The sequence below is a fragment of the Telopea speciosissima genome, chromosome 8, assembly GCF_018873765.1.
Source record: "Telopea speciosissima isolate NSW1024214 ecotype Mountain lineage chromosome 8, Tspe_v1, whole genome shotgun sequence".
NCBI lineage: Eukaryota > Viridiplantae > Streptophyta > Magnoliopsida > Proteales > Proteaceae > Telopea > Telopea speciosissima.
In genome coordinates this window covers 59,729,042-59,753,170 of record NC_057923.1, presented here as the reverse complement: position 1 = coordinate 59,753,170, position 24,129 = coordinate 59,729,042, and the positions used below count along the sequence as shown (strand labels likewise).

Here is a 24,129-nt window from a genome sequence, read left to right as displayed (position 1 = left end):
ATTATCTCTTGCAATGTCCAATTTTTACGGTTAATTGTATAAATTAATTGAAAAAAAGAAAGTTGTTTGGTTGCATAGATAATATATTTTCATTGCAGCCAGCCTCTAAATCATCGGATTGAAACTATGCAATAATGACCTTTGATTTAAGTTAGGTAATATTTTTTTTCAAAATCTTATTTAAGTCTTATTGATTTTGCATGATACCCGTCTATCCAATTAAGATTTTTCAAAAAAAAAAAAACAAAAACTTTTAACATCTAAAGGCAAGATTTTCTCTCTCTTTTCTCCTCTACGTTTCTTGGTTCTTAAAATCAGATTCACACAAAAGTCAGATTCACCAGGTAGCGTTCTCTTATCATTTCCCTGTTGTGTTTGGACTACAACACACCTTAAAACATTTCTTTAATCAGATTCATCAAAAGTCAGCCCTACAAGAAGTATGAAACCCACATTTAGTTTAAATAAGATACAATACATCAACGGTCATAGTGTTTATCGCATGGTAATTTCTTTCTTTGTCAGAGGAGGGAGGAATCGATATCCTCTATTTCCATGTGCCTGTACTGTGCATTGTGCGCCCCAGACACAGCAGGGCAGTAAAATTACTGTCTTATCCCACTCCGGCAAGGTAAGGCGGTATTTTCCACCTTGTTGTGTGTGCAGGCGGAAGTATAGGATCCGTAGTTATTACTTTTGTGATAGTTTTACTTACCACTAAATTTATGAACATCACCCATGTCATTATGAACTAGAATAAGTTTCAACCGTCACAAATAGTAAAAAGAAAAGTAAACAACAAATTACCTTCTTTACTAGAAAAAAAAAAAAAAAGTAAACAATAAATTGCATATCGTAGGCCGTGAACATAACCCATAAGACAATTTCTAGTCTGTCTCGCAGAAGTGAGCTTGATCACTACATCCTTGATTGCTCCGACTATCACCAAAGAAAACTGATACTTATTTTATTTAGTTTACATTCATCACCTCTTCGAGAATTGATACAACAAATAATAACCTGGAGACCAAGTTTTTCATCACCCACAATGAGGAAAGAATCTCTTCATTCATGAGTTATGATGCTAGGGTAAAATTCTTGAAATAATGAAAAGAATATTTTTTATCTACATCGATAGTGGGAATAATAACGATATCACAACGATGGATGATGAGGAACTTTTGTTGAGAGAAACTATTTCACTAACCTTTTGTACATAAGTTTCTTGATGAAACTCTAACTTTTTTGTTTTTTGGTTGGTAAGGGGGGGGGGGGGGTTTACATTGAACATCACCACACTAAATGTATCTTCCGTGTATAATAGAGGACAATCTTCTTTGTCATATAAAGGGCAAAATTTGTAGAACAAAAAATGTCAATTTTGTAATTATTTTATTTTTTATCTTATACGATTGGTGAGAACTCAATGTAACCATGCATGGTTACATGGAGGATATCCTTTTCTAATTTTTTTCATGTATCCTGCAACTCACCTTAAAACCATTATTGATTGGATTCACCAAAAATCAACCCCACAAAAGGTGTTAGATCCACAGGTAGTTAAAATAAATTATATAGTTCGTAAATGTTTTTCATCAACAGTCATCGTATCTATTGTATGGTAATTTTACCTTCGTCAAAAGGGGGGAGGGGATAGCAATTATTCTTATGATAACTTTGTTAATTGGCACTAAGATCTTCTGGGTGTATATTATTTATGTTACCTTGTACTAGAACAAGTTTTTATCATCACAAATGGTTGAAAATAAATAAATAAAATTTAAATTAACAAATTACACATTGCAAATTATGAAACATGACCAACCAAAGGTAGCTTAGATGGGTGACGAGGAAAGGTTTTCTTGATGCGGCCACGTAGAAAACACTTATCCCTATCAATGTATTTCTCAATGATACTTCGAGGAAATAAGTCATTCTAACACTTTTTTTAAAAGGAATTTTGATTAATTAAATTATTCTAACAATTTGCAACTAACATTTCTAATATAAATACTAATTGAAGTCATTTGGAGTGGTGATGTAGTCAATTGAACATTAGAGAGGTAAGACATTCTTTTCTCATCATTTGATATCACATATTTCACACAAAAGTCCATCAAAGGGAGGATGTTGTTTCACATTTGGCGGCTTATTTAGTTAATTAAAACATTATAGAGAGGTAAGACACTCTTTTCTTTTCCACTTAATTAATTCCATGAATTGCCATTTCAACTATAAGACATAGTGTAAAGGAGTCTTCTTGTTTTTTTTTATTTTCAGTGATCCATTTATTTTTTCGTAATAATGATTTTTTTTAATATATTTAAGGAAAAAGCTGGATATACTAATGGTATACGTACGTACCGTAAGTTAGCACCCTATGTATCTATCTCCCACTTCCTCCCTTTAAGGGGTAAGGGAGTCATTTCAAAGGGAGGGGGGAGGGAAGAGAGAGATTGACACATAAGGTGGTAGCTTACAGTATCCCACTAGCATACCCATCCCTCTTGATTTTTTTGGGGGTGGGGGAGGATGAATAACTTTAGGATATGCATAAGAAATGGTCAGAATTGACATGCACAAGGTTTGGGTATCAATTAAGCAACCGAGTTTTTTATTTTTTTTTTAAGCAACTAAGTTGAGTTTGTAAAATAAATTTATGATGTTTTCTCATGGATTAGCAAATATTAGAGGATCCGTCGCCAAAAAGAGGATTTCTTGTAGTGTTATGTGAAGAAGAAGAAGAAGAAGAAGAAGTTACGGCTTTGTTACATGGTTGATGTTAGGTTTGAATCTTTCAACTAATCCATGTGCATCAATGGCTTTCTAAAGAGAACTGCCTTGAAATTCAGTACCAAATCAGAAAAGAGCCATCTCCAACAGTTACTTGGACATGATGGATACTAAACTAAGTAGTTAGACAATAATTCTTAAAAAAAAAAAAATATGTGATACATTTAGTATATGGATGAATACTTGACATTGGTAGTTGAATGCATAGTTTGTTACTTTGAGTTTCATTCTTCAATACTTTCAATAAACAATGTTGGACTGAGCTTTTCTTAAACCATGGTAAAAAGAAATCCCTTGATCGTTGCTTTAAGATGGACAGGAAAGGGTGTTGTGGAATAGGGGGTTGTTCGACCATTCATAAATAAGGGGATGTTTTAGAACCCTAGGATGGTGGCTGAAGCCTTCCCATGCGGTGGAGGAAAACTTTCTCCAACAATGTTTGTTGAAAGTTTAATAGCTCATAATCCTCATATACAATCATTGTTTCAAAATTCCGAATCATATTGGTTGAAACGGTCGATTTGGATTGGAATCGGCCATGATCCATCATGATTTTAGCCGATTTGATTTGATCAATTCTTGGTCCAAAACCCTAGAATCGTTGAATTTTCAGATCTTAGGGTAGATTCTAGGGTTTTTTGGGATCAATAATTCTGATTCAACCCAGGTGGGAATCAACAAGGACCAATCCAATCTCCGATTCTGTGTTTTGAATCATTGTATACAATAGAAGAAAAAAAATCACACATTTGTAATACAAGAACTTATATATGTACTATTTTTGAGCTTATCTTGTAGTAAAAAAAGGAAGTTATTCCATGGTTGTGGAAATGAAGATAGCAAGTTGGGATCCTTGATTTTTGCCATGTTGAAAGTCAAGTGGGCTATCACTATTATGTGTTCATTCATAGGTTCTGATGCTTGGATGAAACTCTTGAAATAATGAAAAGGGCATTTCGGACCTATGTCGATCAATAGGGGAAGTAATGATAATATCACCATGGTGGGTGAGAAGGAACCATGACTGGAGGAAAATTTTTCCCATAACCTTTTGGACATAAGTTTCTTGATGAAACTTTCAATTGTTTTTATTTTTTATTTTTTAGTGTTTGCTCTTTGTAACCATTGTTGGTTATACTAAGTCTCATCGTACTGAATTTATCTTCCTTTGTACATAAAGCATAGTCTTCTTCGTCATATAAAAGGCAAAAGTGGTAGTACAAAAAATGTCAATTTTTATGAATATTTGTTGTCTTTATAGGTTACCTTTTGTCGCATATGGTAGGTACCAGCTCAGTGTAACCCTGCATGATTACATGGAGAATATTATTTTCTTATTTCTTTATGTGGTCTGCAAATCACTAAACCATTCTTGATCGAATTCATCAAAAGCCAGTCCCTCAAAAAGTTTGAGATTCACATGTAGTTAAAATAAGCTATATAGTTCTCAAAAAATTTTCATCGACAATCATAGTATCTGTAGCATGGTAATTTTTCCTTCGTCGGAAGGGGAGCACTAATTATTCTTATGATAGCTTAGTTGACACTAAGATTTTGTGGATATATTCCTATATTACCTTCCACCAGACAAGTTTTAGCCATCACAATAGTAGAAAAAAATTGCTTCTAAAAATTGAGAAGAAAAAAAAAAAGAAATAATTAACAAATTATACATTGCATGTCATGAAACATGACCAAACAATTGTTAATTATCCCAATCAATGTATGTCTTAATGATTGTTTGAGGAAATTTGTCATTCTAATAAGATATTTTTTAAGGGATTTTAGTTAATTAAGTTGTTCTAACAGTTTGCAACTAATATTTCGGATATACAATGATAACTAAAATAATACATTGAAAAATGCTTTCAAGTCATGGAATGGTGATATATTCAAATTTAAATCATTAAACATGTAAGAGATAAGGTACTCTTTTCTTTGCCACTTAATTAGTTCCATGAATTGCCATCTCAACTATAAGGTATATAATGTAAAACAGTTTTTCCATTTGTATTTTCATCCATCCATTTCTTTTATAACATTGGGTGTATTGACAATCCTACCCTTATGATGATTTTGAAGAAGAGAGAGAAGGATAAGAAGTCAAAAATTTGTTACATGGCTGATGTTGGGTTTAAATCTTTGTAACTAATGGATGTGCATCAATGGCTTTCTAAAGATAACTGCCTTGAAATTCAGTTTACCAGATCACAAAAGGGACATCTCCAACTGATACTTGGACATCATGGATATTAAACTAATTAAGTAGTTAGACAATAATGTTTAAAGAAAATATGCAAATTCACCTACACCAATTTACTCATAACAAGTGATGTATTTAGTATATAATGGATGGATACTTGACATTGGTAGTTGGAGGCCTAGTTAGTTACTTTGAGTTTTATTCTCCAAAGCTTTCAATAAACTTTGACTTTAGTGAAAGTTTAGTAGTTTTCATATAACTGAAAAAAAAAATCATACATATGTATAATACAAGAACTCATGGTGAAGAGAACCCCTAATCCACGAGATCTAATCTTCTGATTGGACTAAGAAAGGGTATTTTGCCATTTCGAACCGTCTACAATAGAGGCGGAAGTTAATAATGGCATGCATTATTCTAAGGATCCAACCAAAGCACCAAATCATGTTACTTGAAAACTTTCTCTATTTACTAAGGGTGAAGGAAACCTTTCCCTTTTAATTAATGTTCTGTTACATATTTCTATCATTATAGGCCATTATGCTCTTGGAATAAGCCAGATCAAATTTGGTGGCTAATCTCAAATGTGTGGACGTTTATACAATGTACGTTTTTACGCTTCAAGTAGATTTAAACATTTTCCGATGATTTTGAAGATATGATATTAAGGTGCACAAGTCTAATTGATTTGAAATTTCACTTCACCATATAATGAAGATGCCGTGGTCAACATATATATATCTAGAGAGTTTAGACCCTATCAAACACTTTTATATTGCAAAAAAAGACTATTATCTCAAGAATGACTTTCCACACTATTGGTAAGCCTACAACATAAAAAATTTTAAGGGAAAATGTTCTCCGTGCTAGTGGTGCAGGCTATGCTCAGACACATGGAGGTGGGCGAAATGACCATCCCACCCCCTGAATGGTGGAAATACCCCCCCCCCCCTCAAGGATTCAATTTATAGCATTCATAAAGATGAGACTGATAGAATTTGAACAAAATTGGGCCTAAGTTGAAGCCTGGTTAGGCCCAGCTAATTTTGGTTCATAATCTAGCTGTGCATGGACTATCACACACATTTTAAATTAAAGGACTTAATTGTGTATTATAAGGAAGAGCTACAATGAATAACCCAATTCAATAATTAATTTTCTCTTCATAATCCATTTTCATGTAGTGGGTTTCATGCTGATCAGGTTCTAAGCTATATTAATTGTTTATTCTTTTCTTACCTAATAAGATTCTCTATAAGTAACAATCGATCCATTTCGTTTCTTGGCAAACCCATGATCTATACTCCATTATCTCAACTGGGGTTGGTGAATTATGCCAAATTTAAGGTGAGAAGAAGGTTAAGAAGATATGCTAATCTGATTTCTTAATTGGGTATTAATGAAATGAAACAGCTCATCAAGATTTTTGACATGTTGTGGGCATATTTCTATGAAGAGATCAATATGAGAATATTTCTATTCAAAAGCTTGATAGTGCAGTGCAAGTCTGCAACTCTGGGGGACCACCACCATTACAAACTGAAAGCAAATCTTTAATAACAAACTTGCAGTTTGAGGATCTTAGTAATGGATGGAAATATATTCTTTGGCTGGAGAGACAAGGACAAGCAGAAGCAATTTTAGAATCAATTTTAATTATATCAAGATTGAGTTTGTGTTCTTGCCATGTTTTGTTTTTTCTAGAGTCCCAAAGAGCAAGAAATTTATCACCCACTTCAACTTCATAGGTTACAATCAAGTTTTCTATTCAAATGCCCAAGCCCCACTTTAGTTCTCTCTCTCTCTTGCAATTTGGTTGGTGAACTTTTTAAATATAACTATGTCTCATTCTGCTTATGTGTTAAGTTTGAGTAACTTTAACTGTAACATGCATTTGTTAAAATATAAATCATGTAAATGATTATTTTCCTTTCTTATACAGAATCAAGAAAATGATTGACAACTAAAAATTTTACAATTGAAAAACTGAAAAAGAAAGGGAAGAGCACAATTACCGATAAATGGTGGGTTACAACCTGGAGGTTAAGATGGGCTGACTATGACTATCCGTAGGATATCTTATTTGTCCAATTGTCAAAATGACCAAAGCAACTTTTCATATCAACTACCAATAGTTGTTGGGTTACAACTTGGAGGTTAGGATGGGTTGATTAGCTATCTAAACGATAGAAAAGGGTTCTTCCCTACACTATCCAAGTGGAATTTATGACAAATGAGGGAACCCCTTTTGGAATCTGACAATAGAGGGAGAGACATCTATGACATATCACCCCTCACATGAACAGTGATATGAGAGGAGATCAATGTGTAATTTCATTTTTGAACTGGCGTTGTGCACAACTTTTATCCCTAAATCATATTTTAAGTGACCAAAGCAACTCTTCACATTGCATTTGTCATGGCCCTTTTTCCCCCTCTGGCAATTAAAAAAACAAGTATATCCATATAACCTAGCTATCATGTATTGTACAAAATATTATTTTTCACACGTAATGACGTGACTTCAATATGAATCAAAAAATGATTTTTTTTTGGGGGGGGGGGGGTAAGAACAACAAATGATTATGTGCTAGCATTTTATTAAATTAAAAGACCATGCACGATAATAGAATCTAGTGGTAGAGACTCATACCAATAGAACACTATTGAATCAAATGACAGACATTGTTAAGAAAGAGATGGTTTTTCCATTTCTTAACCGGAAAGATATTGAAAGTAACTTGATGCCCAAAGTTTTTCAAAGATAGGCCCCAAGGAGAGTTTGAATTTAGCAGAAAGCAGTTTTCCTTCACTGTAAGTGAAGATTCTTCATACCATCCTAGGGTTCACAAATCTTTATAGAATTTTAATATGTTTTTCAAAATACCCTTCTAATACCCCCCCCCACACGCATCTGAAGTCCCATGGTGAATTGATTTTCATTTATTGTGATTTAAGGAAAAACTCGATCCAAAATATATAACATCTTAATTGTGAGATGTTACCATACGGGTAGGATTCGATATCAAGTTAGACGAAGATTAGGTAGAGTGTCATAGAACCCAATCCTTTCTTTGATTCCTAGAAGGGATGATCCAGCTAAAATAGACGAAGAAACATTCCAGATCTCCAAATTTAATTGTTATATGTTTTGAATAGTTAAAATATTTCGTTAAAAAAATAGTATATATTCTTTCTTCACTAGAAAGAGAAAGAGATGTTCCATGACACTAAGGTATAGAGTATGGACCTCAAGTTATACATATTAAAATTTTAAAATTTGAGGTGATTTCAGCTGTCCCCTACTTAGGTTGTTAAGAATCTTTGATGTCTAATAATTTATAGAATATTTATAAAAATTGAACTGTTTAAATAACTAGATTGTTCATGATAACTTAGATCAGAATCGGCTGACTCGACTGGTTCAGCCTTATGTATATTAATTCTGATCAAGTTAGATCTCAGAACAATGGACAAGATGCAATAGCTCATTTTGTATTATAAATTTATTAATTTTTTGTTGCTATTTCATTTCCTTTCTCTGGTCTTTCAAATCTTGGTATGAATCATACATAAAAATCTATGGCAGTATGCAACAAGTACTAATGAGTTCGATCGTTTCACAAAAAAAAAAAAGGCATTAGTTTAAGTAAATGAACGAGATCGTCCAGATAGAAGGGTACCTATCATGGCCACTTATAAAATTCAGACACAAATGTAATGGCAAATCCTCTCTTGTGTGTCCATGCTTCCCCTCACTGTTGTTTCTTGATTTTTTTTTTAATGTTATATTTCGCAACTTGATAAACTTTGTTTATATTGAACTTGATATATTTACTTGTCCACAAAATTTTTGGATCATTAAACATCACCACATGAAAAAATGGCTCGCCAGTTTATGTATTGAACCAATGTGAATAATGAACATTTCGTTCATTGCATGATCTGTTGTGGAATACTTGAATAAGATCAATCTATCACAATAGTCTTTCCTCATCTAATAATAGTTGCTTCTTCTTCTTTCCAAATTCATTTAAAATTGGTACAATCGTCGTCATAGAATGTAAAGGCCTTTGTTAGTGTAAGCTTGCTTATTACCATTAAATTGTTTGATGTAACAGTGCAACTAAAAATATTGACTTAAAAAAAATGTTCAAGTCAATCAAATTCTATTTCCACATAATCTTATAATAGATAACTTGCTACTAGTCTCGTTATCAAAGTTTCAAAGGATCAATATGTAGAATTCAAAGTAAACACCAATCATAACTATTTAATTTGTAGTTTATGTCTGAATTTTATTAGGTTTTCTTAATTGCGATAATTGCAATGCAAAATGATATGACTCAATAGGTCAGTCACACTACTCACACCTTTTATTTTTTTCTCCATTCGAGAACTCTGTGGAGGGAATAATCTTTTAATTTATATTTTTTTTCAAATAAATAAATACTTCAGTAAAATTTTGTAATCATTACCTAAATGATTGTATAAGTAATTTCAAAACACATTCTAAATTTTGTTATTATACTTTACTCTAGTTTGCAATCCAATCTTTTTTATTTATATATATATGAAAAGTATATTTATCAAATATAATAAGATTGTTTAAGTATGTTACATAATCATGATTACAATTTTTATTTTTTTTTTTAAAATCAAAGTCATCTTCCTTCCTTTTATTTCACTTGCAACTAGACGGAGCCTTTAATTAAAATAGGTCTGGAACACGAGGTTATGGACCCAAATTTTTTTAACCAATTGCAGTGGTGGAACATATTCGGTTCCTTCTAACTTCTCATTAAGGGGGACCCACATGCTTAGGCAATGATAATCGACCTTCTCAAACCCTCTCTTCCGAGTTTTTTTTATGTTTCTTAGCTCACACACGACAAGATCAAGAGAGGAGAAAACTTCACATTCATGAAAAGAGCACTACAAGAAATTTGATTTTTTACAACGGTAATAAACTTCACATTCTATTTAGACTTGTGTTTCTCTGTCACCCTCACACATTTATACCACCGCCTCTTCTCTCCCTCTATATAGAGAAAACATAGTTCGAGGGAAACCACCTCTCACTTTTGCAACCTAAAGAGACATTAATAGTTGTGTTTATAATTGGTTGTTACTTATCTTTATTAACTTGCACACATGTGAGAAAAAACTTTTGTCCTAATAGAATGAATCCACGTTTAAAAAAAAATTTTTATATTTTTGGTTAAGTAACCACGAACGTGCCTTATATGTTAAACGACAAGGGTTTCCCACAATGCCAGTATAGGGGGAATCTCCCATGCCACACTAATGGTGACATGGAAAATAGTATCATCCACACAATCAATGTAGGAGAGAGAAAACAATGAAAACTCCATATGAGAGAACGATGATACACTGGCGTCATGGGAAACTTTTTTCCCTTTGTTAAAATTGAAACTACTGAGGGCCTGAGGCCCAATACATAAACCAACCAACTTTGGGCTTTATGTTAAAGGTCAGCTTAAAGCCCCACCCATGACAGAATGTGTACGTGGGCCACCTATTGCTTAAAAAATAAAACTTGAGCCCAACTGAGTCCTCGGTGACATACAAATGGATCTGGCTCAGACCCAACAAAATTGGCCCAGTGCCATGTTTCCTTCATATATTTCAATCGAACGGCCTAAAATAGGCCACATTAGCCTCTCTTGATTTCATCCAGACCGTTAATTTAGCACCAAAGCTGGCAAACTATTGAATCACCTGTCTCCTCTGACACTCTCTACGTGTCCTTGCTACACATTTTTGTTCCCCTGGTTCGCACACGTAGGAAGTCCATGCAACTCCCAACCAGGTGTCACATTTTCATAAAGCCATGTTACAAGTGTTTCACCGTTGGTCCATTAGGTTTTAAGCCCATCAAAGCTTCCATCTCTCTCTACAGTTTCAGTTTCAAATTTCAAGAGAAGAGAAGAGAAGAGATGGAAGACATAAGAGAAAAGGAGAGAGAGAAGAAATCCGAAGAAGATCACCCATTGCCTCTCATGGCACTAAATCATGTGTCAAGGCTCTGCAGAACAGTGGAGAAGTCCATAGAATTCTACACCAATGTTCTTGGTTTTGTCCTCATCAATCGTCCACAAGCCTTCCACTTCGATGGTGCTTGGTAACTACTAAGCTTTTAACACTTCAGAGTCATGAAATTCAATCAACAATTCTTCTTGCATGTTTTGAGAGTCGTTTATACTGGCGGGTAATTTATACTTTTAGAGATTAGGGTTTTTATGTCGGTTTCGGGTACAAGTACGTTTTTGTTGAAGGTCGTTCGAGCTTTTTCTGAAAGTATGGCATGAGTTACTTCAGTGTTGTAGTGCTTGGTACTTAGACATTGCTCTACATATTTTCTTTATCCTTCTTATCTTGAAAAAGCAAGGTCACCTGGTATCCTTGAATCGATAACCATCTTTCCATTAACCTAGCTCTCCTTTGTGGATTTGGATTCTCTATGGTGCAGATGTCTGTCTTCCCTGTGCTGCGTAGATACAGTGTTGCGGTTAAAGACCGTCTTGCTCGAATGGATAAGGCGGTCTTTGTGTGCGGTCTTGTGTCAACACAAGCAGGATAGGCAGCTGCATTGTAGAAGATCTGGATCCCTCCTTTGTCCCTCGAGACCTTTTAACACTTTACAACCCTAAAATCCAATCAATAATTTATCTTGTTTTGAGAGTCATTTATACTGGATTAGGGTTTCTCTATGTCGGAACACGTCAAAACCCTATATATAAGGTTCTCTCATAAGGAGAGGTGTGTATCAACTAGGATATCTCAATTTTGAAACCATAATCGGATTATTTATTAAATGGTTTCATGATTTCGATTTTAAACTGTTCGATTTCGATTAACAGTTTCTGTTTAATTTTGGCACACATACATCTTAGAGTGCTAAACAGTTTATTTAATTAAACGGTCTAATTTAATTTACATTATTTAATTAATCAATCTCAATTTTGAAACCATAATCGAACCATTTATTAAGGTTTCACTGTTGGTTTCGATTTAATTTTAACACGGATTCATAATTTTTTTTGTCAGAATAGTGGAAGGCTAGGTACGGTGCAGCTCATTTTGAATAAATCACATAAATCTGTGGTCGATCTGTGTGTTCGTATTGTTAATTTCTAACACATTTAACCATGAAAGAACTGATGGTGCAGGTTATTCAATTATGGAGTTGGGATTCACTTGGTGCAATCAAAGGATGAAGAGAGAGTGTCACATACGGATCACTTGGATCCCATGGACAATCATGTCTCGTTTCAATGTGAAGATATGAATGCGATGGAGAAAATGTTGAAGGAGATGAATGTAAAATACCTAAAGAGGACGGTGGAAGACGAAGGGGGAATTTCGATTGACCAATTGTTCTTCAAAGACCCAGATGGATTCATGATCGAGATATGTAACTGTGAGAACCTGAAGCTTGTCCCTGCTGGTTCTTTGGGGCGTATCAGGCTTCCTTTAGATCGGCATAACCCACCTGTAGAGTTGGGTAAAGATAACAATAACATTGTTCACTGTAAATGTTAATGCAATCAATAGTGAGACAGCAACGGAATCTAAAAGTGAAAATTTTCAGATTCAGAGGATTTGATTTTTATTTTTTTTCTTCTTATAATTGAGAAAGATTAGGGTTTAAAAACCCGGAATTGAAATGGATCAAAATCGGTTAGGATAGGTGAGAAATCAGTAAGAATTATTGGTTTCGATCATTAGATTATAGTTCTAATAGGGGTGAAAGAGGGTGGAGTTGGGCCGGATTTTTTAAAATTCCAATCCAATCTTGAGTTCTCGTAGCTCAGCCCAACCCCAACGCGGCCTGAGGATCTCAACCTAAGCCCAATCTTGCTGAGCTGACCTGGCCTTTATTGATCTTGCTTTTTTGTCATTTGTATCATAGCATTTAAGGCTCCGTTTGGTTGAAGGGGAATCCTTTTTCTAGGAAAATTTTTAAACTTAAAAAAAGAAACTTTCGTAATTATTATCCTATGTGATTATATAAACTACTTAAATTTTTTACCATATTTAGTATTGATATATTTTACATGTAATATTTATTTTACATTTTAAATCAGAGGGAGGGAATTGGATGCAACGTAAAATGGAATTTAATAACCAAATATAGAATGATTTGGCGTCAGTGATATTGTCACATGAAATAATGATTACAAAAATTTCTTTTTGAAATATGGAAATTTCACTTTCCTTTCATTTAATTCCCCTTGCAACCAAATGGAACCTAAAAAAATGAGACATTTGATTGGATATATTGACTTGTTTCATATTTATTCAACTGTTAGATTTTTCTTTGAGTTAAATCACTTAGTTTAAAACTTAAGGGGAGAAGATGAAGTTCAGATCACACATTCAATTTTTTAAAATGATTATGACAGATCAATTCTTCTGTCGAGGTTGCAGAGCTCGACGGAGAAGATGAAGTTGAGATCGTGCGTTGTGTAGAGCTCGATGGAGAATAATGGATCAGGGCAGATTGATGTACAGAGTTCGACAGAGAAGAAGATTTATGGCTTTTTGTTTCCTTGGGCTTGGACGATCGACTTTGATTTGGGAACTTAGGGTAGATTGTTGGTTTAAGAGTTAAAACCAAACCGGCTTCACGGTTTAGTCCACAGACGGTCTATGTATTCCTTGGAAAACCGATTTCAACTCCTTTCATTTGAATTTTTTGACAAAAAAATATTACAACCCAACCATTAGATTTCCCCAAAATCACGTGGTGATGCGTACGATGGCCGCTCGAAACAAGGACGTAGAGGAGCCGAATCCTTAAAAACCCAGAATCGAGATAAGATCATAATCGTTCAAGATCAGTGAAAAATTACTAAGAATCGACCCAAATATGCATTAATCCTATGTTGCGTTTGATATGTATTCTTGGACTGTATTTCAGGTCAATTTTGCATTCTTATATGATAAAAACAACTATTTATATCACCCAAGAATGTGAAATTAACCTATAATGCATTCCAAGAATGCATACCAAACACAATCCTAGTTTTTGGATGAGGATCGATTGAGCCAGATCGGCCGGAGTTGGGATTGGTTTCGGCCATTTGATTGATTGCATTTTGAATAGAGTTGATTAGGAAAAAAAAATACGAATTCATGTGTTGGATTCCATTTAGTTGGGATAAGGGTGAGTTGAATAAAATTGTTGCTTAGTTCACTTGACAAACATAAGATAGGAATCCAAATGATGCACATACATATACAAGGTCCAATCGAACGCTAATCCAATAGCTGATGCAGAACCCCAAAGAGGTTTTGCTATTCCATTAACAATCCTCTACTCTACAAGTCATGGTGTAATTTATAATAACAAATTAAATGGGATAAGTCTAGTAGCCTAATATATTGGCCTTATATAATACTTTTTCATCTCAAGTGGTATTGGAAGTATTAAGTGACTAATGGTCAAGTTAAATGTTTTCAGTAAATGATCATTGTGATGTTAATGGTTTTAATGCTATGGTAGAATATTTTTGTTTTTGTTTTTTTTTTTTTTAGTGCAATTGTCAAAGGCTTATTGGCCATCAAGGCCCTACAAGGAGCCAAGAGAAGATCCACAAGGGATCAATATAGTACCCACATAGGCTCCACTTCTTGGAAAGCAAGTAAATGTGGACTTGGTGTCGCTAAGGAGACTTGAACCACCGATTAAGCTCCTGACACAATTCTCCCAAGAGAGTAACGAACCACCAGGACAAGCCCTAGATCGATATGTTAAAAATTGATACTATGTCCAATAAATTTATTGGACATGTTAGAAATTGATAGTATGTCCACTAAATTTATTGGAATTTTAAGTATGAGCTTTCGACATTGGTTAAGGTTTTATAGACACCAAATTTGAGTTAATCAACGTGTCACCAATATCAACAAAAAATTGTATTGCATGTCGAATAAAATATATTGAGCATTGGAACAATCAAAGGCTTAGTATTTTTCCAATTTGGGCTTAGTTTATTTGGCCAGGTTCTATGGCTATTCAAGTCAAATGACATATGTATTATATTATGTTTTAATAATTAATTGGATATTAGTTACCATATCATTTTTGGGTTTTTGAATTAGCTAATATATGCATTCACCATTATGTGATCATGCTATTAACATATAGAATTATATGATTCCGGAAACACCCAAAGTTGTGTGAGGTAGTATCGTGGGTATCCATTATTGTATGTTGAATCTCTATTAAAAAAGATTCATTGGATATGCCAAAAGAATCGAAAGGCATATAGGTTCCATCATCTGGTTAAAGGGGTTATTGAAAATCTTGACAAGGAATTTTTAGAGAATCTAGATAAGAAACCGTATTATTATGAGGATTCAAAACCATTGTATATCATTTTAAACGATTATAAAATAGATTCTCAAAGAAATAACTCAGAACCTAGGGTAATAAAATATACTCTGTAATACTTCTAACATTTGCCGTATATGTCCGAAAACCTTTGTAATATTGCCAAACCTTGGCCTCACCGAAATGACCTACATGCATTACGAATTCACTGTCTGTCACGGTCAAAGTTGTCACAATATAAGTGCATCATCCAAACACTTTCAAAATACCACCGAACACTGCCAGACAAGTTACCAACAATGACAACCCATGATCTTAGAAAACCTTATTCACCTTGCAAGCTTGCACTTTATCTTTTAATGCTTCAATCAAAGTATTAAATACCTTGAGTGGAACACAAACAATACTTTACACTCCATTTATGATAGTGATACTGCACTTAAGAAGACAAAGCGTAGCCTCATTAAAGTTACCAAATGGCTAAATACATATGGGTAATTTTGTCTTTTGGATGTAGTTTTTTTCACCTAAAAAAAGTTTCAATCAAGAGGTATTAGACACCTTGAGTGGAGCACAAACATGGCTTTACACCCCATCCCCTTTGAAATCCTGAAGATGGTGATTAGTCCACTTAAGAAGACAAAGCATAGCCACATTTAACTTAACTTATCACATATATGGCTCAATACATATGGGTGCAAGGCATATGAAATATAGGAGTGGAATTTTTTTCATTTTAAGGGGCAAGACAATCATTTCACATACTCCAGTGTAGTCTAGGTGCAAATTGCATACAACCTGCCAAGAATCTATTTCCTTAATTTTTTTAGGGAAAATGTTCTCTGTGCTGGGGGCACAATTTGTGCCCAAACACATGGGGGAGGGCAAAATAACCACCCCACCCCCTAAATGGTGGAAATACACCCCCATATGTCTGGAGTCTGGACATAGCTTGCACTATGGCACAAAGAACATCGACCTTTTTTTTAAATAGATGCATCAATATATATGGGAAACTGGAGCAATCTTTCTTCTCTCTTTAGGTGAATGAAAGAGGGATAGTCTTGATGTTAGTGAATTGTACACTAGCCGTTCCCTTTCAAATTAAAAGGATGTTAATCTAACCATTTCAGCTCAAAAAGTCCCATTGCCTTTAGACAACCATGCTCTTCTAACAAGGTCATCCACCACTAAGTTCACCCTTCTATCTGTCTTCACTATGTTCACAATTTTAAAGGTTAATACTAGTTTATAAATATCATACAACAAAAGAAAAATATCCCAAGGCCACTTTGATTGGCCCCTCATTTTTAAGCCAAGAAATCAAAGTCTCACAATCAGATCAAACTTCTACTTCTTCTTATCCTTGCTCTTTGGCGTCTTATAGTCCTTGATAAAGACCCCTGGTTTTCAATTCTATGTACCATAATTCATAGAAACCGAAAGAAAATTGGAGCTATGAAAAAACCCGATGCCCCACCCACATCCCCTGTAGATGGTCGGGTCCATCCTCCATTCACATTTAATAACCAGCTGATCCCCAACGTGAAGTCTCTAATATTCAATTAAGGCTATACAAGGCTCCTCCATCAAAAGGGAAAGATTATCAACTGTTGGGGTCAAATTAGAGTCATAATCTAATGAATAATATTATGGATCAAAGAAGAAAGATTAGATTTGGACCCAAAGAAGACTAATCTATTTCGAAAGAGGTGTTAGAATTCATAAAGGAATAACTTAATCAATTGAATCATTGATTAGTCTTAAAACTAAGGAAAAAAAATGAAAGAAAATATCTTTATCCAATGTGATTTGATGCTTTAATTGACTCCTAAAATTGTAAATCGCATCTTCAACTCCCATCCTTTAACTACAAAGTCCAAAATACCCTCTTTTCAACCTAGGTGGCTTGACAGTATGATTGGACGCTTAGATGAGTAAATCTCTTCATTAACTATATCTTTATATTTCAATGGTCTAAAGTACCCTCTTATATCCAATTGAAATTAGATCGTTCATCCTGTGGATTAAGAGATTCTCTCTTCACTGTAAGTGAATGAAAACTTGATCCTTTATTGAAATTTTTTCTTAGGAAAAAGATTGCTACCTGATCGCGTGTGGCCCCTACGTTTAGACACATGGCTGCACGAAATGACCATTGCATCCCCTTGAAAAGAAGAAAATTCATGAGGACATGGTTATCATTTCGTGCAGCCCTCTCTTAGACACTCTAGACGCAGGGGCCGCATGCCCCACGCGATCTGGTAGCGTTTTGTTTCCCCTTCCTTTTATATGGAGAAATTTTTTAGGCCTGGTTTGCTCACGAGTCTTTGGGCCCACAAGAAACCAAACCACGAGTCTTTGGGCCCACAAGAACCGAAGGGTTGTAGCCTTATCCAAAAGAAGGATATAGCTTTCGGGGCGAGACGGTTCACCAACAAATGAACCATGGTCAGCAATTAGATTCTTCTTCCTCTATTCATGATTGGTCTTTACAGTTACAACCCCTTACGCGTTTGATTTTCATATCACGATAATTTTGAGCCTCTAATGGTATCGTTCAACACTTCAACGAGTACACACTAAAACCATGGCCCACCGTCACAGGCCGCATGACAAAGGAGACTGGAAAGAACATGCAAGTCGCGTGCACTTCCGAACTACTCCACCCTCTATAAATACCAACTGTCCCCTTCCCTATCCTTCATTTTTTGGGTTCAGAGAGGAGACGTTTTTAAACAGTTTCGATTTTTTTTTCTTCTCTCGGCTCTCAGACAAAACAATTCTTCAGAGATCTCCATCTGCAATCAATCGATCGATAGATAATGGCGGACGTGTACTGCTCCGATTGCAAGAAAAACACGGAGGTGGTGTTCGACCATTCCGCCGGCGATACTGTTTGTTCTGAATGCGGCCTCGTTCTCGAAGCTCATTCCATCGATGAGACCTCCGAATGGAGAACCTTCGCTAACGAGTCCGGAGACAACGATCCTGTTCGTGTCGGTGGCCCTGCTAACCCTCTTCTTACCGACGGTGGTCTCTCTACTGTTATCTCCAAGCCCAACGGTGCCTCTGGTGACTTCTTATCTTCTTCCCTCGGTCGATGGCAGAACCGCGGCTCGAATCCTGATCGGTCTCTGATACTTGCCTTCAAAACCATCGCCACCATGTCCGACAGGTGTGCTTATTAGCAATCTAGCTTTCTCTAGCCCTAATACAATCGAAGTGCCGAATTGAAACCTTGTCTTTAATTTTTGTCATTGTTAATCTAGCAACTGATTGAGCGGTTATACCTGAACTAGCGAGGAATTAGGATCCGTCTCATAATTAGTGGAGTTGTTATTAGTTTTAGGTCATTGGCTTTGTATTTGAAATTGTTGCTTATTACTTCATTATTTTGGTTCAGACTGATTGGATTCAATCAGTGAGACTCATGACTGTAGACTGCATCTTATTGATCATTGCTTTGCGTAACAACTTTGGAAGTTATAACAATGTGTACTGTAAGAGCTTAATATCTTAGCAGAGCTTGTAATCATCAGTGGACATCATTCAGAGAATATAACCAAGTTGGTTTGATGTTTATAGCTGCCAATGAAGAACATGTCTGTGGTCTCTAGTTCTTTATGGATGCTTGATCCTAGTGCCAGTTGTAGTTAGAACTAGTATCATTTATGTTATTTATTGCTATTTGTTTGCTCAAGATTGAGCCCAATAGGGTTGAATACCATTATTTTGATATTGTTGTAGCTCATTTTTTCATTAAATTAAGCTAGGGATAAATGTAACTGATGTTATCTGCAATTTTGTGTTACAGGCTGGGCCTTGTGGCGACAATTAAGGTACTGTATTTACTTATTATTACTTCCTTCATAGTTTTGGCTATGTAGGAACGAAATTTTCTGGCAATTAATAGTCATAGTTCATACAGAGTAATTAAATGCCAATGCTTTTGAAGTTTTTTGAATTGTTTTTGTCCATATCTTAATGGAGTTCTGGACACTGTTGGAAGTTTCTGGGATTGTAGAGAGTAAACTACAGTGAAGAGAGAGAAAGAGTGTCTGATACAGAATACCACGAATGAATGATGTACAATGCACATGGAAACTGTCCAAGGAAAAATAAATCTAGTAACTGATTATTGGGTGGCTGTTATGCATGGTACTGTCAATGTTGAAGGAGCCTGAAAATATATGTCCTTCTGATGGATAATGGATTTCTAAGTAACCTGGCAAAAACACTTGAGTTTACATAGAGATTAGTTTTCCCTTTAGCTTTGATAACAAGGGTGTACCCAGTGCACAAGGCTCCTGCCACTGCGGGGTCTTGGAAGGGTCATGATGTACGCAGCCTTAACCCTGCTTTCACAGAGAGGCTGTTTCCAGGCTCGAACCCTTGATCACTTGGTCACAATGGAGCAACCTTAACATTTCCCTTTAGCTTTAATAGTTGGTGTAAAGTGGCATTCAGTCAAGAGTCATAATCCTACTACAACAGGGTACTTCTACTAGGACTAGGAGATGCAATTACTGATTCAAATACAATTAAGAGAAATGAAACTCCAATCGAGTAGCTATTACACACAAGCTTAGGTGTCAAAAGAAGTGGATAATTGACCTGATCGAATAACAGACCTGATCAGGCTTCTTCTTTTGAGTTTTGACTTGTCGGTGATGCTGGCGGATTAAGAAATTTGATCAATTTGAAGGATTGAGCACATTATGAAGTTGCAGAGTTGAATGGACAAAAGCAGAAAGAAAAAAACAGAGAGGTTGCAGCACTGTTTGACATGAACGTGTTTTTATTTGATCATCAATCCTTGAGGAATAGATCCATTCTCTTTCCAGTGATCTTATTCAATTCTGTGTAGATTTTGTTTGTGTGTGGAAATGGAAATATTTAAGTCTAGTTAGAGAAAAAAATGTTGAAATTTAAACATATGTTTTCTTTTAATAGTTTGATGTAGTTGTTAAGAATGTGTAATTTAGAGTATTCTTGTCCTCTTTGGTTGGTGATGGTTCTGTAATTTTTCTTTGAAGGACCGGGCCAATGAGATATACAAGAAGGTGGAGGATCAAAAATCTATTAGAGGAAGAAATCAGGATGCAATTTTGGCTGCTTGCCTGTATATTGCTTGTCGCCAAGAAGACAAGCCTCGCACTGTAAAGGGTACAGCTTAAGCACCTTAATACTTGGATGCTTCCTGATTTATCTTTCTCAATGTGTATGAGCTTCCCTGAACCTGTGGATTTCAACTAGAAATTTGCTCGGTTGCCAATGGTGCCACAAAGAAGGAAATTGGCCGGGCAAAAGAGTACATTGTGAAACTACTGGAGGTAGAGATGGGTCAATCAATGGAGATGGGAACTATTCATGCTGGAGATTTTTTGGTGAGTTTGTTAACTACTTACAGGACTTCAGTTTCCTCTCTCTATCTAGTGCATTATATCTTTGCATGCATCGGTTTCTAGTTATGCTATTGGATTATTTTTTTATTTGTGTACCACTGTTGACATCACACCGGATCTACCTGCAGAGGCGCTTTTGTTCTCATCTGGGCATGACTAATCAAGCTGTTAAAGCTGCCCAAGAAGCTGTTCAGAAGTCCGAAGAGCTGGACATCAGGTGATTATAGTTTACCCTTGTCCTGGAAATGAGTATTAATCCAATAGAGCTTTTTCTTCTTTACTGGTTTACAATCATAACTTTTTCTTTTTTTTTTTTAATGTACTGGCCTTCTGCTCAGTTGTGTTGTTCACAACTTTGTCTTCTCTGTCATTGGACATACTCTCAAAGCTTGAAAAGATTCTGTGTTGTTGCTTTATTCATTTCTTTATTTAAACTAGTGAAGGCTGTTCCTGCAAAGTTAGGCAGTGAAGTTTATACATCTTGTCGGCTGTTAAAATTATAGAGTTGGTTGATCATTAGGGCAATCTTCTGGAAGATGACGTATGTAAATATTATGAGAAAATAAGTGGTTTTTTTTTGGGGGGGGGGGGGGGAGGGTGTTTGGGTGGGGGTTGCCATTACAAGCATATTCTCTTAGTAGAATAGTTCTTTTGGCTATTGTCTGTATTTCATCGTATCTGTTACATTGATGGAGTTAGAGCTGTGTGACAATTGCACAAGGAAACCGATCAGCAGTTCCATTCCCTTTTTGGACTTGCTTTTGCTGTCTGACTCGTAGGCATTTCAGTATCCTGATAGTAGTCTAGCACCAGCCACCAGGTGGTCCCATGCTGTATCTAGCTGCTTAGTTCTTATATTTGTTATCATATTTGACCAATCCTTCATAATTTTGTGATAAAGGTTCTCTTCACATGGCATTGGATTATAACAGCTTGAAGGAATTCCAAAACCCTTGTACCCCTGCCAGAGTTTTTCCTATCGAAAATAAATGACAGAAAAAGATGCTAATGAGAACAGCAATTAGCTATTCAGTCCTGAAGTGGGGTAGTGGTGTCTATGGACTAGCATTCAATTGTGAATACCATTCTTTCAAATGGTTCTCTTCATTTCTGGATAAATAAATCTGTCTCTTGTTTGGATGCTTGTTGTGCTTTGCATTGAAGCGGGTAACTGTCCATCGTTTAATCCTGAAAGCTGTACTTTTATCTGGTTGTTCTCTTCTTTCCTGCATAAATAAACCTGCTTCTCTTGTTTGGATGCATGTTGTGCCTTTAGCTACAAGTATATTTTTGATAGTCTAAGGCTGGTCTTCTTCCCCTGATTGCAGGAGAAGCCCCATTTCAGTGGCAGCAGCTGTTATTTACATGATTACTCAGCTCTCAGATGATAAGAAGCTTCTTAGAGGTTCAAAAATAAAACCTTATTTACTGTCATGGTACATACACAGAAATACATATGGACATAATAAATACGTGTAATTGGATTTCTCTGTGCAGATATTTCGCTCGCAACTGGAGTAGCGGAGGGCACCATCAGAAATTCGTATAAAGACCTTTATCCATATGCTTCCCGGTTAATACCAAACTGGTATGCAAAGGAGGAGGACCTTAGGAACCTCTGTAGCCCTTGATGTAGTCCGATATAACATCGGCAATAGTAACAATGATTGATAGTAAAACAAAACCCAATCATGTTTTGGACTGATTATGTAGCTAACTTTAAATATTTCTTAATTCTCTCTTTCTATTCGTCTCATTGTGGTGAGTCTACATTGTTTTATTGCACTGTTACTTCCTTGGATCTTTTGGTTTTGTTTCGGGAAAGAGAAGCATCTAAATAGAGAGTGTGTGTGTGTGTGTTTGCCTTGTTCCCAATGTATTGGCCTAGAAACAATGGTTACAATGCAACTCCAAGGCTATCAATTAACTAATATGACATTTGATTAAACACTCCCATTTATTCTTAATTTTAAGGACATTTGTTTTTCATATAAACTTTAGAAGTTTTCCACAACTAACAAAAGAAGAAGAAAACAAATTGCCTATAAAAGAAAAGTATAAAAATATATTCTAAGACCCAAGGATAACTGATACCGAAATAAAATAATTTATACTACAAATCTGGCTTTTTTAAATTTCATCCCATTAGGGCTGAGATTTGTGATACTTTCTACATGTTCATTTATATTATTTTGGTTGTGATATGAAATGATATTCATTGTAATGGCCATTAGTAAGATCCTTTACTAAAGTGAAAGGATGTGAAAGGATAATTTATATGGGAAAGAGTTCTCTAAAAAAAGGGGCATAGGGAGGGTAGCGAGGTCATTTCAGGAGAGGAGATAGAGAGACGTAGAGGTTCTACCGTACCTTGCATCAGCGGCTCAAAGAACCTTTTCCCCATTTATAATTATAGACTCTAGGCCATAATTAGAAATTGGCACTTGGTTGGGAAGCAAGGGTGCAATTTGGCCGCAACTTGGACCAAAATTAGTTGGTCCTCACTTAGGCTCAGTTTGGTGCAAATTCTATCAATTCCCCAACATAGGACTTGTCCGGTTGCACTTCCAAGCATGTTAAGCTGGATTATGGTGTTTAATTTCATACTTAAACCAGTAGATTTTTCGAGGGACATTTTCTCTAATTAGTCCCACTTGGCTTCTAGTTGTATTGCATGACAGATTGGATGGGACTGAAATTTAGTGGATAGATAGATCATAAGATTCCTTACTCACATGATAAATTTCAGCTTAGGACATTATAAGGATGCCAGGTTGGATGGGTCTGAAATTTAATGGATAGATAGATCCTAAGTTTCCTTATTCACATGAAAAGTTTCAGCCCAAGACATTATAGGGAAATGAGATTTTTTTAAACTCAACTTGTCCCAACCAAATCCTAGTCTTAGACAAGCATGTTCCCTATTGATTAAATATATTTAATTGGAATTATTCCTCATCGTAAAGATTACACTATTTTTCATAGCCTTCGCTTGCACAGTTGCACTCCTCTCTCTTTCTCTCTCCTCCCCTCTCCTATAATGATCTCTCTATCCCCTAAAATGATCCGTGTCTAAGAGCATTCATTGGGTGTAAGTTACTCTCTCAAATAGAAAACACTCTCTTCATTATATGCTCTATAGTTTAAGAACCATAACTGTGAAAGCTTGGGGTATGCCACAGCTATTACTACACTAGTATGTTGTTTCCACTACTATTTCAAGAAATGTGGGGGATGAGCTTCTAGCTTAGTGGCATGCAACTAGACAGTTGAGTCTAGCATAAGTCCAAGGAAGGTTGAGATGAGTCTACAAAATGAATCAATGAAAATAAAAAATAAAGCCATGACTAAACTATTTTCTC

The 24,129-nt window shown here is 35.5% G+C and overlaps 2 protein-coding genes across 2 annotated transcripts; both read left to right on the top strand.

Annotated features, from left to right (window-relative positions):
- The first annotated feature begins 10,812 nt into the window (after positions 1-10,812).
- Positions 10,813-12,624, top strand: LOC122672516. The gene is made up of 2 exons (XM_043869979.1): positions 10,813-11,141; positions 12,190-12,624. Exons 1-2 carry the CDS (start codon positions 10,813-10,815, stop codon positions 12,560-12,562), a joined length of 702 nt encoding a protein of 233 aa, XP_043725914.1. The 3' UTR covers positions 12,563-12,624.
- A 5,541-nt stretch (positions 12,625-18,165) lies between these two features.
- Positions 18,166-22,441, top strand: LOC122670545 (transcription initiation factor IIB). The gene is made up of 7 exons (XM_043867470.1): positions 18,166-18,537; positions 19,177-19,201; positions 20,399-20,528; positions 20,619-20,749; positions 20,896-20,984; positions 22,096-22,172; positions 22,265-22,441. The coding sequence occupies exons 1-7, from the start codon at positions 18,185-18,187 to the stop codon at positions 22,396-22,398; spliced, it is 939 nt and encodes a 312-aa protein (XP_043723405.1). The 5' UTR covers positions 18,166-18,184; the 3' UTR covers positions 22,399-22,441.
- Positions 22,442-24,129: the final 1,688 nt, after the last annotated feature.